This window comes from Zootoca vivipara, chromosome 5 (genome assembly GCF_963506605.1).
Source record: "Zootoca vivipara chromosome 5, rZooViv1.1, whole genome shotgun sequence".
NCBI classification, from domain to species: domain Eukaryota; kingdom Metazoa; phylum Chordata; class Lepidosauria; order Squamata; family Lacertidae; genus Zootoca; species Zootoca vivipara.
Window position 1 is genome coordinate 15337813 of NC_083280.1, and position 15352 is coordinate 15353164.

The 15352-nt window shown below is 41.6% G+C and overlaps 1 protein-coding gene across 4 annotated transcripts in view; it reads left to right on the plus strand.

The window, feature by feature from the left end:
• The window catches only part of TNIK (TRAF2 and NCK interacting kinase), a 283956-nt gene that overhangs the window by 234966 nt on the left and 33638 nt on the right, over positions 1-15352 (plus strand). For 3 of the 4 annotated variants that reach the window (XM_035132807.2, XM_035132804.2, XM_035132805.2), the window contains 5 exons: positions 462-626; positions 3523-3762; positions 8270-8376; positions 10954-11117; positions 11464-11561. In XM_035132807.2, coding sequence (XP_034988698.2) covers positions 462-626; positions 3523-3762; positions 8270-8376; positions 10954-11117; positions 11464-11561 — 774 coding nt within the window. The remainder of the gene's footprint in view (positions 1-461; positions 627-3522; positions 3763-8269; positions 8377-10953; positions 11118-11463; positions 11562-15352) is intronic. The other variant, XM_035132806.2, reaches the window with a different exon arrangement.

The following is a 15352-nucleotide window of genomic DNA, read 5'->3' on the forward strand; positions in this document are numbered from 1 at the left end:
TTTGTTCTTGTACATTATCATTTTTTCATTTCACGTGTCTTCCTTTTTCTCTCCTCCAGCTGATTTCTATTTTGTTCAATGGCTTGAGTTTTTGTTTTTGAATTTTGCTTAGCTCCCTGCTGATTTCCACCCAGTGCTACCCATTTGAAAACTACCCTTTTCTCAATTCAGTGGGTTCTTTGAATGCAGCAGGCAGATCTAGACATCTGCACTGTCTGCCCGCTGAGTGGAATGTATTAGCTGAACAAAGCATGTTGTAGTGTGTTCTTTTCACTGGTATGAAAGTCCTCTGCAATAGCAAAGAATCCGTGTTCAAACATTAATTGTTGGGGTATTGCTGATGTTTTGGAATGGCTGATTGGAAATTTGAGCTAAAGAAATGGCTGTACAGGCTGTAGGTATATTATAGGCCGTGCATTCAGGTAACTTGAGATCACAGCTCCTTTTCCCCCTTGCTTCAGGTGGAGGAACGTTCCAGGCTCAACCGGCAGAGTTCTCCAGCAATGCCTCACAAGGTGGCCAACAGGATATCAGATCCAAACCTGCCTCCTCGATCAGAGTCCTTTAGTGTTAGTGGGGTGCAGCCTGCTCGGACGCCGCCCATGCTCAGACCAGTGGATCCACAGGTACAATGACTCAGTGGAGTCTCATTTTCTTCTTCTGGTCATATGCAAATAAAATATGACACATGGTCCTCATTCAAGGTAATGTCCTGCCTAAATGTGTTTCATCTGCCAAATATGTGTTTCATGCAGTCATATTCAATAGGCTGACTGATGGCAACGCTATGATGGCAGTTTCACTGCCTTAGTTCAGTTTATTTGGGCAGGCTGAACTAATGTTCCAGTTAGCACATCCTGTTTCAGCCCTACTTTTGAAAATACTTCCTTGGACATTGTGAGATGCAAGACTAGCATGCATGTTGGCCTCGTTTGCACATAATGCTTAACCATGACTTAGCCTGAATATGCAAAAGTGCTGCCTCCCAGGGAGCAGATCACAGCTGTTTTCCTCCTACCTGGTCCTTTCAGCCCAGTGCAGCATGGCAGCTAAGCCAGTGTTAGGCTTGGTGTGTCATGCAAATGTGGGATCATGGTCAAGTGCTCTCCTCCTTAACCACGTTCTGAAGCCAAGAACAAACCAGCATGTTTGTGTGATCCCAGTGAGCCGTAATTTGGCTTCCTTTGACTTACGAACCAGGCCATTGTGATAACCATTTGGGTTGGGATGGGGGAGCAGCAGACTCTATCTTCCAAGGTTAGGGTGATCACACATACATTCAAACAAGCTGTACATTTATTACCACCTTAAGGAAATATGGGGTAGGACGGGGAGAATGTGAGTATCAAACTTGCTCCAGATCTTGCCTTGGATGGGACCATTGGTCAAGTAACGAATAAACACACCTCAGAAAGGCTATTTTAATTGTCTTGCACTATTTTAAGAGGGCTATTTTAATAGTGGGGCAGTAGTTCTGTATATGTGGTCCATGGGGGAGGTGCATGATGTGTTCGAATAAGATGATTTTATTAATAGAGACTCTACTACCTATCTGCAAACTGCCTGATGAAAAACAAACAGCCACTGCCTAGCAGTTCTAGGGTAAGCAAGCCCTGTATTGTTTATGTTGCTTTCTCCAAACCTCATAGAACTATCAATCAAGAATGTTATATTTTTACCATATATACATGTTATATTTATTTAGGTGCATTCCTAAGTTGCTTCTAACGTACCTTTTCCAATGAATGAGACATGTGCGTCTTAGGAAACACTCATCAGAGGAACAAGATCTGCAGCAAATCCCTGTCAAATGTAGCAACTCAGCTTTCAGAGTATGCTAAATTAACAGTAGCCGAATATCTGAACTCGAGAGTAAATAAGTAGAATATTTGCATTCTCATGGTTCCATTCATAACCTGATCACCAGTTCCGTTCCAGATCATCCCTCTTCCTCCTTTGTTATGTTGATAACAAACAAACTGTTACATTGTCAAAGCAGGTGTCAATCTGGATGGGCACCTGCCTGCCAAACCTACCATATAAATTTCTCTCAGTTCTCCAAAGAAAAGTAGGATACACATGATAAAACATTTCCCCTCATTTTGGAGTTATCAGGTGGCATCTTCCATGAGAGAAAAGTGAAAGATTGTATATGAAACATTGGTCTGCTCCAGTATGGCAACCTTTCTGTCTCAGTTAGGACCTTTTCCTCCAACCATGCTGAAACAAAAAGTACCTGATAGTGAGCAAACTTTTACCATAATTGCTTCTCTCCCACCCCAGCTTTCTTTTCATTCATGCATGTCATTTAAAACCATCCATCTTGACGATAATTTTGCAGGAGTCAAGTTCCCTTTTTAAAACTGATGGGGAAATGCTGAGACCCCCCCCCAAAAAAATCATCTAGACCTCTTGCCATAAATAACCCCGTATACCACTGAAATGAGTAGAATTTACTGTGTTTCATAGACCACAAGTGATACACAAGCTTCGTTCAGTTGATCCATTGCATGGTGGTAGAAATGTAATTCAAAATCATACAGCATTAGCACTATACATTACAACTATTAACAGCAGGCACAAAAATCATTAAGTGGTCCTTCAAGGCTCTCAACAATTTTCAAGTATTCCCTAGGGTGAAAAGGTGTTTGACCTTTAGTATGCATCACTAAATCTTGATCCATCCTAAAGTATTTCTAAATGCAGAGCTCTCAGCCAATTCACTTCCACAGCATAAAAATATACATTCATAGCTTGCTTGCTCCTTCCTTCCTTCCTTCCTTCCTTCCTTCCTTCCTTCCTTCCTTCCTTCCTTCCTTCCTTCCTTCCTTCCTCCTCCTTCTCTTCCCTATCTTCCTTTATTTTGGCAACTCAGTGCAACTAAAAAAAGAGGAGCACCAGCCTTGCAAATAAGTCTCTATAAATGGTTTATAACAATTCTTTATAGATATATACCACATAGTAGTAGCAATGCAATAAAAGCTAACAATTTTTGGCAGCTCATCAGAGCCTGAAACTCCTGAAAACAGCCACTTCTTCTTTGCATTCTTCTTTGTAACAGGAAGCTAAAATGTCACATCAAACCAATCACTGCACTGCTGCACCAATACATAAAAGCATGGAGAAAATCAGGTCTCCATTATGTTTTTGGATATGCCTGCAAAAACTTTTTTTTAAAAAAAATCTCATGCATTTTTCTTAAACCATTTCACAAATAACACATGATCATATAGTTAACAATTATATCATAATGAATATGTAGAATTAAGGCTACATGAGGAATCTCATATTTGGCATTTCCTGACCTTATTCTGCTTAATATTGTAAACTATGAATCTTCTTATTACATTTTTGAATGGAATTCTTAAAAAAAAAATAGCAAACCAAAATAAATGTGGAACAAAGTTTTTTTAAAAAAAAGAGAGAAGAAAGAAAAATTGCTTTGCAACTATTCATTTTTAAAAAACACAAAATTACATTTATTTTTTCCTACTGATGGTTTTGTTTTAACTTGGTGCATAGATTCCACATCTGGTCAGTGTGAAATCCCAAGGACCTTCCTTGCCTGCCTCACAGTCACTGCATGAACAACCCACAAAGGGAATGGCTGGGTTTCAGGAGGCTCTGACGGTGACCTCTCACCGCACTGAGATGCCAAGGCAGAACTCGGACCCCACCTCCGAAAACCCTCCTCTCCCCCCTCGTGTTGAAAAGTTTGACCGAAGTTCTTGGTTACGACAGGAGGAAGACATTCCACCAAAGGTAAAAATGAGGTGACTGCTAACTTGCAAGGTTTGGAGTAGAGAGTAGCTCAGTTCCTCTGCAATGGCGCCTTAGGCCTTATTCTTCACCCTTTATTGGGGGTTCATCAGCGCTGGTACCTCCGACAATGTGTACAGATCTGGACAGGCATGTCCCCTAAATTCTTGAGAGCATGCAAGGTGGGAAGGGAGTGTAGATTTCTGACTGAACACATGCTTTGAGTGCAGAAGTTTCTAGACTTGGTCATTGGCATCTCCAATTAAAAGGATCAGATATCAGGTGCGCAGAAGACCTGTGCCTGAAACCTTTGACACCCATAGTCAGTCAGATCAGCCAGTGTTCTAGCAAATGGGTGGATAAATAGCCTGACCTGGAATACGACGGTTTAGTGTGTTCCGTGGTAGGCCATATCTTCCTGGCACAGGTCCACTGCACATTGAGAGAAATCCATCTGCCATGTAAAATGTAAACTGGCCCTTAGTTATAGATCAGAGTGTGCCCAACATTATCCCTGCCATGACCTCCATAGCAGTTAAGTGAGCCAGCATGAAAGGTAAAGAATTTGGGTCCTTCCACCCTCCCCCTAGTAATTGTCCCAAGCAAGTTCTGTACTCCTGCAAAAAAAGTCTACTTAACAGAAACTTCATGGCACCTGGGATCACTCAGTCAGTAGAGCATGAGACCCTCGTGTTCGAGCCCCACATTGAGCAAAAGATTCCTGCATTGTAGGGGGTTCGACTAGACAGCCCTTCATGGTCCCTTCCAACTTTACAATTCTACAGACTTTAAAATTTCACAGAGAAGTGAAGACTAGGCAGATTTACTAGTACATATTAGCCATGGGGGAGACAAAGCGTATCCTGTGTTACTCTGCTTAAAATAGGTTCTTATGCAAGAGGCTTCTCACAGCTGTAGAAAGAGTGGAGACCTTTGATGGTGCCTCCTTACCCTAGCATTGTTGAAATGGCCCTCAGGGATTATATGACTTGGGCCCTTTTATACAGTGGCGCTTTCATGTCAAGGCAGAAGCAAACATCAATGAGGTGTAATTCCGAGGCTGAGGTCAAGTCTTGGCACTGGTGCAGATTTTACGCCCTTGCACCAGCCACACACACACACACACACACCAGCATTATGGACTAATTTTGTGAGTCTTGGATGTAGAACCCTAGGCTATAGCAGCAACCAACAAGACAAATGCAAGAATATGCACTGCATCAACAAATTACGGTAGAACTGTTGGCCACTCTTCTCTGGCATGTATGTAAAAACACTGTTAAATCATATGGCAAAGGAAGTCCCCGAGTCCTTTACTGAAAACAGAATAAATCATCGCCTCTCTATCTTGGCTTCTGTTAGAAGCATAAAACTTGCCATACTGGATCAAATCTTTTAGGCTTTCTAGGTTGATGTTATGGATCCAGGTGTAATCAATACCCAGTGGAGTGTTCTGTAAGGGTTCCAGAAGTTTTATCCTTAATGATGTGATGGTAGTAGCTCTCTAATTAACAGTGCAACCCCATACTTAGAGGTAAGTTCCATTGAGTTCAGTGAGGCTTTCTCCCAGGTAAGTGGGTATAGGATTGCAGCCTCTTTCCCAATATAGTAATGCACTTACTTTGTTTCTAATCTTCCTTTGGGTTTGTTTGTTTTTTGCTGTATTACAACACAGCTGTTAAAAGCTTCTTCTGTGCTGATTCAGCCCTTTGCCTCATATCATGTGGTTACGAAAAAGAAAAGATCTAGCTAATTCATGTGATGTGGTGACATTGGCTATAATTTCCCTAAGATGTAAATGCACCAAAGGAACAATTTGCACTGATGATAAGAAAAGTTTGTAGACAGCAAAGTGATTTGTGATGCCAGCCTATAATGCCTTAGTTGGTAGATTTGAATTTCTGTCTGCGGTTGAGTCTAAAATTCTTCCCAAATTATTAAAATGTAAATGTTGCATCTCAGTTAGGGTATATGGATAAATAGCATATGTGAGCTACCAGGCCCAATTCAAGTTGTTGGCACTAGCGTGAACAAAGTAGGGCCAGGTTACCCAAGGGACTAATTTGCCCCATATATCCCTGCCCTCCTCAGATGGGGCACTGCTGAGAGTACCATATGCCCCAGAGGTGTTCTTAGCTTGTACTAGAAATGGCTTTTAGTGTTGCAGCTCCAGCCCTCTGGAATGACTTGGCAGCCAGAATTATATTTAAGAAGGCTTTCCGTTACGTGTGACTTAGTCATTTGCGCAGTATTAATTGTGCATCTGTACAAATGGTTTTAATTGTTTTTAGAATTTGTATTATTTTTATTAACCATATTTTTATTCTGTTGCACACGTTGATGGTCTCAGATGGTGAAGCAGTTTATAATTTCGTGAAATTAATGAATCAATCAACGGCTTGGGGGCCAGGGGCTTAAAACAATTGCCATCCCTGTGCCAACTTACCTGACCTTAAGCTTGGCAGGGGAGGCCTTGCTGGTGGCTCTGCTGTCACTTGGGACAGTCACCCACAGCAGCACTTTCTCCATAGTGTAACCCTGGCCATGGAACTCCCTTGCCTGGTATAGTGAAAACATTTTTGTTCACCCAGGCATTTGGTATTTGAAGAGCAGTCATAGCTTTTTAGCAGCAGTTGTTGTATCTGTGAGTCTGGAACACATGGCTGTTCCTACACAGAAGTGCTTTGCATCAAGTCGTTCGATTACATTTGAAGCAGTGGTACATTTGACAAGGCAATTTCTGTGAACTCAAAGGTAGGCTGACCATAAAACACTACTCTCATCATTCCTCATGGAGTCCAGTTCAGACGCATTTCTTGTTTGAGCCACAATACATAACAAGTTTTCAAGAGAGAGAAATTGAATGTACTGTATATTGGGGGGGAAATTGCAGTGCAAGAATATGCAATTAATACAGTCAACTCCAGGGTCTACAAAATGTTGTTTTGCCAAGAAAGTCACACTTTCTGCCTGACTTAGTGGAAAAGGAGGAAGCTCAGTGCTTTGCATGCAAAAGGTCATGGGGTAAATCTCTGAACTAAATGAACCAGTGGCCCGACATAATATGAAGGCACCTCCTGTCTATGCTGTGACTTAATTTTTAATATTGTAACTTGAAGCAAGTAATCTTTTAATTATTTTTGTTGAGCCAATGCTGATGTCCCTTCAACGGCACAAGTAGGAATTTGATCCTAACTTTCTAGTATCGGAAAACAGAAGAAGTAGCACGGCAGACCCTTGATGCAGTGGGGCAGCATTTAATGGGCATTGCAATTTCTTCCATGTAACACTGTGGATGGTGTGTATGAATAGAGAAGCGAGAAGAACAAGAGTTTCTCTCAGACTGTTCTTCCTTAAGACAATTAAATAATTTTCAAGGTGTTGCCAATAGTTGAACATGCACCAGTAGGGGGCAGCCCTTGCGAGCCCAAGAAGGCGAGTTATGCATCTGTTGGTCTGTTTTTGAATTCCTCCTTGACAGCAAACTTCCCAGATCCATAACAGGCTGGGAAATCATCTGGACTATGCTCCAATATCAGGTATTTAACTTACCTAGGAGCATACCTGAATTGAATTTTATTTTCACTCCCAGAGGTCAAGTGTTTTATTTTCACTTCCCTCTGGACAAGTGTTTTGCCAAAGGAGGTGGAGGCATGCCACAAGTTGCATTGTGGCTCCCCCCCCAAAAAAAAGAATCCTGGGAATTGTAGTTCTCCAGCATCTCCAGGTAGTGGAGAGCCACTGCCAGTCATTGCAGACAGTACTAAGCTAGATAAACAAATGGTCTGACTCAGTACAAGACACCTTCCAATTTTTTCCCATTCTTTAGGGAGGGTGATGTCTTATTATTATTATTATTATTATTATTATTATTATTATTATTATTATTTCAACTTATACACCACCCTATGCCCAGAGGTGGTCTCGGGGGTGTCCACAACAAGACCACAAACATATAAAATCAAACCAAAAGCAATAACCCAATAAACCCCTCCCCCCCAAATGCCAGTAGTAGAGATACACTCATGTGTACATCTCTGTTCATAGCTGCTGTAGTGCTGTGTGTGTGTGCATGCAAAGCAGCAACAAACAAGTTTTACAAGGGGGTGCTGTTCCACTGCCCAATTCTGTTCCACTTGACTTCTGCAGCAGGTAAGGCCAGTCTAGATATCCCTAATCAAGGCTTCCTTTCTAATGTGTAAATAGCTAACGTAACAATGCGCAGTAGAAACAAAGTCAGCGTTTACTGCCGCAGAGAATGAAATGTCCTCAACTCAGTTAAAATATCTCCCGTATTTAAGCTTTTGAAAGTGCTGCGTGTGGTTTGTAATTGCTTAATTTAAACATATTTTCTATTTTTCGGTGATAATTTTTTTAAAAAAAAGAAACCAACACTTCATGCTTGCAGACCTTACCAAAACTCTGGTGTTTCCCAATTTGCTGGTGTGAACTGTGGGCCTGATTGTAAGAGCACAGCCTCAATAGCCTTTATGTTTTTATCATCTTATAGGTGCCTCAGCGAACTACTTCCATCTCACCTGCATTAGCTCGGAAGAACTCTCCAGGGAATGGTAATGCACTTGGACCTCGACTAGGATCACAGCCAATAAGGGCAAGGTAATGCCAACCAAGAAGGAAAACCTCCCCCTGGCAACTTCAGAACACAAGCATAGAATCAGAGGAATCTCCCCCCACCCACCCACCCAAGTTTACTGAATTATGTATAGCATAACGGAGGCATCTGCATGTCTACAATTTTGTATTTATAAGTACCACCTTTTCTATCCATACCCCTATACACAAAGAGAGAATGAAGGGAACAATAGTCTTGCCCCACACTCACCCCTTAGGTGCTTTTTCTTTCAACTGTCTTCTCATTTCTGTGCTGTTACCTCAGATAAATGAGTTATCTCAAAGTGTTGTTGAGAGGTAGGCACCTTCCCCCAGCAACTGTAATGATAAAGTAGAAACTGGGGGGGATGGCTGAAGGATGTATCAAGGACAAGGTACCAGCTAACACAAAGACGTAATGAATGCTATAGTTGCTGGTTCAGCCTGTGTCTTCTCTACTGATTCTGATTTACTTATCTGTCTGTCTGTCTGTCTGTCTGTCTGTCTGTTTCTTTACAATTCTATTACTGTCCGTCATCCGAACATCACAGGGTGGTTTGCAATATAAAAACACACAACAATGCAGACCATAACATCAAACAAAAATAATCGCCCCCACACACAAAGTTTAAAAGGCCACTGATTGTTTAATTAGCCAGAGGTCTGGGAGAAGAGGAATGTTTTTGCCTGGTGCCTAAAGACATGTAATGAAGGCGCCAGGAGAGCCTCCCAAGGAAGAGCATTTCATATAAGTGGAGCCACCACAGAAAAGGCCTCTTTCTCATGTTTCCTCCATCTGGATTTCTCACAGAGAAGGTACATGAAGAATGGCCTAAGATGATGTTCATATGGGGAGAGGCGGTCCCTGAAGTATTGAGTTCTTGAGCCATTTAAGGGTTTATAGGACAAAAGCAGCACTTTGAATTGGGCCCAGAAACTAATTGGCAGCCAGTGCAGTCAGGCCAGAATTGGCGATATATGTGATATATGCACAAACTGTGTTGCCCCAGAGAGCAACCTAAATGCTGAATTCTGCACCAGCTGAACTTTCTAAACCAGAGGCAGCCCCATGTATAATGAATGTGATCTAACCTAGGTGTTACAATAGTATAGACAAAAGAAGTTAGGCTATCCCAGCCATATAGGGACATTTGGACTAGCAGCAAATCAAAATGAGTATCAGCACAGTCTCCCGCAATTCAGTGCCTCTGACAGTTGTAAAATAGTCCACCTGGAAGTGCCTGTAGGCTTGCAGCTATCTCAAGATAAACCCAGCAGTTACCTCTTGGTGCAGCTGCCAAGGCGTGAAATGTAATGTGTGCAGAAGCACTGTTTCTCTTCAGGAGGGAGCCAGAACAAGAGTTATTGTATAGCTGGCAAATGAAGTGTCGAATATCAGCTTGCCTGCAGCTTGAAATAAGCTAAGATATAAAACCACTAACATCAGGGAATAGGAATCCAGCAGGTATCATCCACTGTCATATTTGCAGCTGCTAAAGAAGAAATGTTTTGGAATGAAGGAATTAACCTGCAGCTAGCTGGTTTACTTAATTTTTTGTTGTGTTTTCAGTACTGTAAATGAAAGTCATTTTGGATTATTCCATCTGTTTTCCCTGTCCCCAAGCGATGTGCGTAATTGTAGGAGACGTGTACATATGAAATGGTTTCCGTCATAATATAAGTAAATCAAATGGTTATCAGTGATGTATGCTTTATTATGATGTGCCGTTTGCTAATCCTCTCTTGCATGTCACAGGACGGTCATGTCTGTGTTGCTGTTATGCTTATTTAACATATGCATCCCCCCCAACAAGAATATTCAAGGCTTTCTTAGCAATATTCTCAGCAACTTCACAAAGCAATAATTCCCAGAATGCCTTGCTAGAAGTCATAGTGGTTAACCAGCAGATATTTGTAGGCCTGATTCAGATGAAACAGAAAACTAGTTTCCTAACCATGTGAGCAAGCTGCAACATGCCTCAGGCTTGTTCCTTCCCTTCTCTTCCTTATTCATACCTGCAAAGAGGAGATTAAAAGCTTCCCTGTGCTATATGATTTGTTGAATCTGTATTTAGTGAACAAACCATGTTTCAATCCAACAGGGAACTGCAATGGTTTAAAATAGGAAGAGAAAGCTTCTAATCTCTTCCTTATGGGTGTGAAGAAAGAAAGACCACAGAAGATCGAGGTTTGCCATGTTTCATTCACATAGCAGGAAACTCTATTTCTCCATTACATCTGAACTGAGCAGGAGGTTTTCTCTTGAGTTAGGAAGGTGTCAGGTTTGCTTATCACCTCTGAGCAAGGGCGCCAGCTCTGGGGGATGTACACACACACACCACTTGATGGTTTAAAAAACCCAAAACCCTCTAAGTGATTTATAACAATATTAGAAAAAGACATTAAGTTTATTTTTTAAAAGATTAAAATCCACACTAGTTTAAAAGAAATAAAACACATGTAGCTTCTCTGGATAGGCTTGCCTAAACAAAAATGATGCCATGGCACCAAATTTCTACTCACTTTACAAAACACTTCCTAAAAGACACATGAAGAGTGACGCCCAATCCTTCTCCTCTCTAGTAACCCTGACCTGCGGAGAACAGAGCCTATAATAGAAAACCCCTTACAGAGGACAAGCAGCGGCAGCTCTTCCAGCTCAAGCACCCCCAGCTCACAGCCAAGTTCCCAAGCAGGCTCCCAACCTGGATCCCAAGCTGGTTCTAGTGAACGTAACAGAGTCAGAGGTAAGACATGCCTTCCTTCCTTCCTTCCTTCCTTTTGCATTCTGCCAAGTCCAACACTCTACCCATTGGACTGGCATCTTTGAAACAAAACAAACATCGTAAAATAACACAAAACCATATTTCCATCTCTACTGTGAAAGTCTCTGCCCCTAGCACTGGCATAGACCTGCTTTGAAAGTCTCTTGTTTTGCATGGTGCAAGTTCAGTTCCTCCCGAAGGAGCTTTTCAGTGGATCCTGAAGCAAATAGAGAAGGCTACCTGGAAGTAAAGCTGTTGTCATTGGTGAGAGGTATGGGGGGTAGGAAGGCCTCTAATCCAATTTCTGCCTGCTTTGCTCTTTGCCCAGGAAATGCCAAGCCCGAAGTTTCGCCCATCCTCCCTCACGAGCCAGCTAAGATAAAACAGGAAGACAGCAAGGACATGACGCGACCAAGCCGACCTGCTGTGAGTTTTAAATGTGTTTTGTGATAGACTTTTGCCAGTGGAAGTGGAGTTTTTCCTTCAGGCCACCATCTTTTGAGAACAAGTCAAAAAAGAGTCAAATGCTGCTGCTCATCTCCCCACTGACCCCAGTTCAGTTTTGAGTGTAAGAAGAGACTGTAGAAGACAGAACTATTTAGAGAAAGGGTGGTTTGAGTTTTCTCCAGTTCAGTAAAGACCTTCAGCGTAGGACTATCTGAAAACATGGTGCATATCAGTGGCTGGGGCTATTTGTATGAAGTCATGCTTCTTAGTGGAGTTAGTACACTTGAAGGACATTTTAGTCTCAAGGTTAATCTTATAGAGAAGACATGACATGGTGCAGTCTGCAAGCACATGTTAATGGTTCCTGTGTTTGTCAAGAACCAGACTGATTTAGTATTTAGAAGACCAAGGAAGGTGCATGATGCTGTTAAGAGGTCATTGGTTTTAAAGAAGGAAAGCCAGAAACCCAGACAGGTCATTACTGGGCTCACCTGTGCAAAATTATGCTGCCCACCTCAGAGAGGGCAAGATAAAAATATGTATTCTCAAGGAATGGTGTGAAGAAGCAGAGGGTTGAAGTTCTTCACATTCAAGGGTCCAAACTTTAGGCAAGATGGGGTTGTTTCAGGTGCAGAAGGGCCAGAAACACATAATGGCAGGAAATCCCAGGCCATTCGTCCACATCAGCCAGGCAAGACATTCTCTAGTTAAATCAGTATCCCAATTTCTGACCAATGGCAGGCATGGGGAAGTGTCACAAGGATGTCTTCCTTCAATGTCCATCTAACTGCCTCACATGCCCTGAGAATGCAGGCCCTAGCTTGGTTGTGTCTCGTTACAATTATTTTTATTGCAAACTTCACAAAAGCACACAGCAAACCCATCCAGAGTGTTTGCCCATGGTTTAGTTTTGTGTTCAACTATTTGTATTTCTATACTGGCAGAGGGCATGGGAGGAATTTCCATTTAGCCTCTTATGAACATGTATCTGCTGTTTTGTTGATGTGTGTTTTTTCCCTTTCACACTTCACAGCACTGAGCTAACAATTTTGATTTTATTTCTAACCTGCTTGCCTTTCCTCTGGCATTTTCCTGTCCTGATCTGTTTCCTCTGATGCTGATTAATCTTCCCTTACTCCCAGAGCTATAAGAAAGCAATAGATGAGGTTAGTGATATCTTTTCTTAGTTGGTCATGCCTTTGCAGGGGTGACTAGTTAGAGCTTAACATCAAACCATATTTTCTTGGTTGCTGACATTCAAAAAGGTGATACTGCAATCATGATTCCAGATGAAAGATTTTATATAGAAATAGAAAGCTGTTCAGAAAAAAGAAGGGTGGGGTGTAGCCTAGGTGTAAAACTTTTATTTTACTTTGGGTTTGGCTCCATAAAATCCTTTTTCTCACCAGAAAAGTAACTCTGCATCCGTGCAAATCACTATTCATGTGTGCAATCAAAGAAAAAGGGATCTGTGCCCCTGATGTTCAAGATGCAATCTCAACATTTTAAGTTGGTACAACTAAATTTTATAAAATATTGGACCCTAGCACAGCCCAAGTAACTCAGTGTTACATACCGAGTTATGTGACACCACTATGGCAGCCCCTTTTGAAAATGAGGATGGAGCCATGGAAGAGATGCGCTTTTCCTGCTCTAGGTTCCCCCTCCCCCTCACTTGCTTTCCCCATAGGATTGCAAATACAGTGGTGCCTCGCTAGACGAAATTAATTCGTTCCACGGGTCTTTTCTTATAGCGAAAAATTTGTCTAGCGAAACCCATAGGAATGCACTGAATTTTTTCCGAATTTTTTTTGCCCATAGGAACGCATTAATTGAATTTCAATGCATTCCTATGGGAAACCGCGATTCGCTAGACGAATTTTTCATAAAATGCATTCATCTAGCAAGGCAAGTTCCGCTCGAAAAATCCTTTCGTTAAGCGGAAATTTCGTTAAGCAGGGCATTCGTTAAGCGAGGCACCACTGTACTGTATGTGTGCTCCCACAAATTTTGATTCAACAATGCAGGGTGAGTAGTTTTCATATAAATTTGAAATAAGTTTTCATGAGTAACCATTAGTTTTATTAATGTGTTATTCTGGGCCAGATTCTTAATGGTAATTAACTATAATGAACTCTGGCAATTTACCCAACTTTGGTTTCATCCATTAGTACCAAGCATTGTAGTTGTAAAAGGAAGTTTCAAGTCATGTGGTGCACACACAAACACACACACACACTCAAGGAACAGGTGCTGCTGAAAAATATCTACTCACATTCAGGTCCATCCTAGCAGCGCATGCTGAAACGAGGGGAACTTCTGCTGCAGGCATCCCCAAACTGCGGCCCTCCAGATGTTTTGGCCTACAACTCCCATGATCTCTAGCTAACAGAACCAGTGGTCGGGGAAGATGGGAATTGTCGTCCAAAACATCTGGAGGGCCGAAGTTTGGGGGTGCCTGTTCTACTGCCATCTGTCCTTGGAAAGTCACCTATGTTCTTGGTGGTGCTAAGTTTGAAAATTACACAATATGGATTTTACACACTGATGTTGTTGCTGTCTAATACCAGGAAGGAGCATTCCTCAGTACCAGGAAAAATATACCAAATGACCACACTCACTCTCATTTCACCGAAATCGCTTAGAAGGTACCTGCCTGTTTAGCCCCATAACTTTCTTTCTAGGAGGGCTAGAGACTTCCTTCAAAATAGATAAAGAAAGCTCAGGATCTGGGGTGCCTGCCCAGGAGCACCAGTGAAAAACCTTCCCAAACACCATTGCACCTGGGGGCATTGGGTTGGAAAGCCCTGCCTTACACTGTAGATAATTCTAGTTATTTTCATGTACCTCTGGAAGTCTAGAAGCTAATGAAATTAGGCATTTTTCACTTTGAGTCTCTTTCTCTCTCTTTCTTTCTTTCTCTCTCTCTCTGATAATTTGTGAACAGTTGTAGCGAAGCCATTCTTTCTATAGCTGAACCATAATAGCTTGAAATCACCTAAGCCCATTTTCCACAGTCTTAGTTTCGGAGTTAGGGGTGTTGAGGAGATAAATGTTTTAAAAGAGGTACAATGCACTGCTTTAGGTAATTGGAAATGATCCATCTGAAATGAATGAGTCACTAATTATTGAACTATATATTATAAACGTGTTCTTGCTGCCTGAATCTTAATTAGGCCTTCTTTTCATCTTAGGAACAAAAAACTGAAAACAATTAAAACCAAAGAAATTGATCTGGCAGTACTGAAAATATCTGCTTCGATTTGGCCAGGTTTTAATCACAGAGTTTGTTGGCAGTGGAAACAAGCTCTTAAAATCCCACATTCTATACTCTTAAAATGGAATTGTGGGGGGGGGTGTACTCTAAGCAAAATATATTAGACACTTATCTGTGATTGCAGTCTTTGAACAACTGTCAGTTAGCAGTGTTTGGATTAGATCGGGGATTGTTTGTTCATTCACATACTTTTCCCAATAGTTTTTTAGTAGTAAATATCTTGCTCCCCATTTGTCACAACAAATAATAATTAATTTCTCTTAATAAAAAAATATTAATAGTTTAGAATGGCAAAGCAACAACTGAGGGAGCCTGACGGAAACATTTCATTGGCATTCTTGCTGCTCAGGGATACAAAAAAAAAAGCCACCTTGAATAAAATGCTAATGTCTACAGTGACACTGATTCAGCCTCATTCATGTCACTCTTGTTCGGTTGAAGATGACATGTAAACATACAGTACAACATTACAGTACTGTTAACTTCGTAGGGT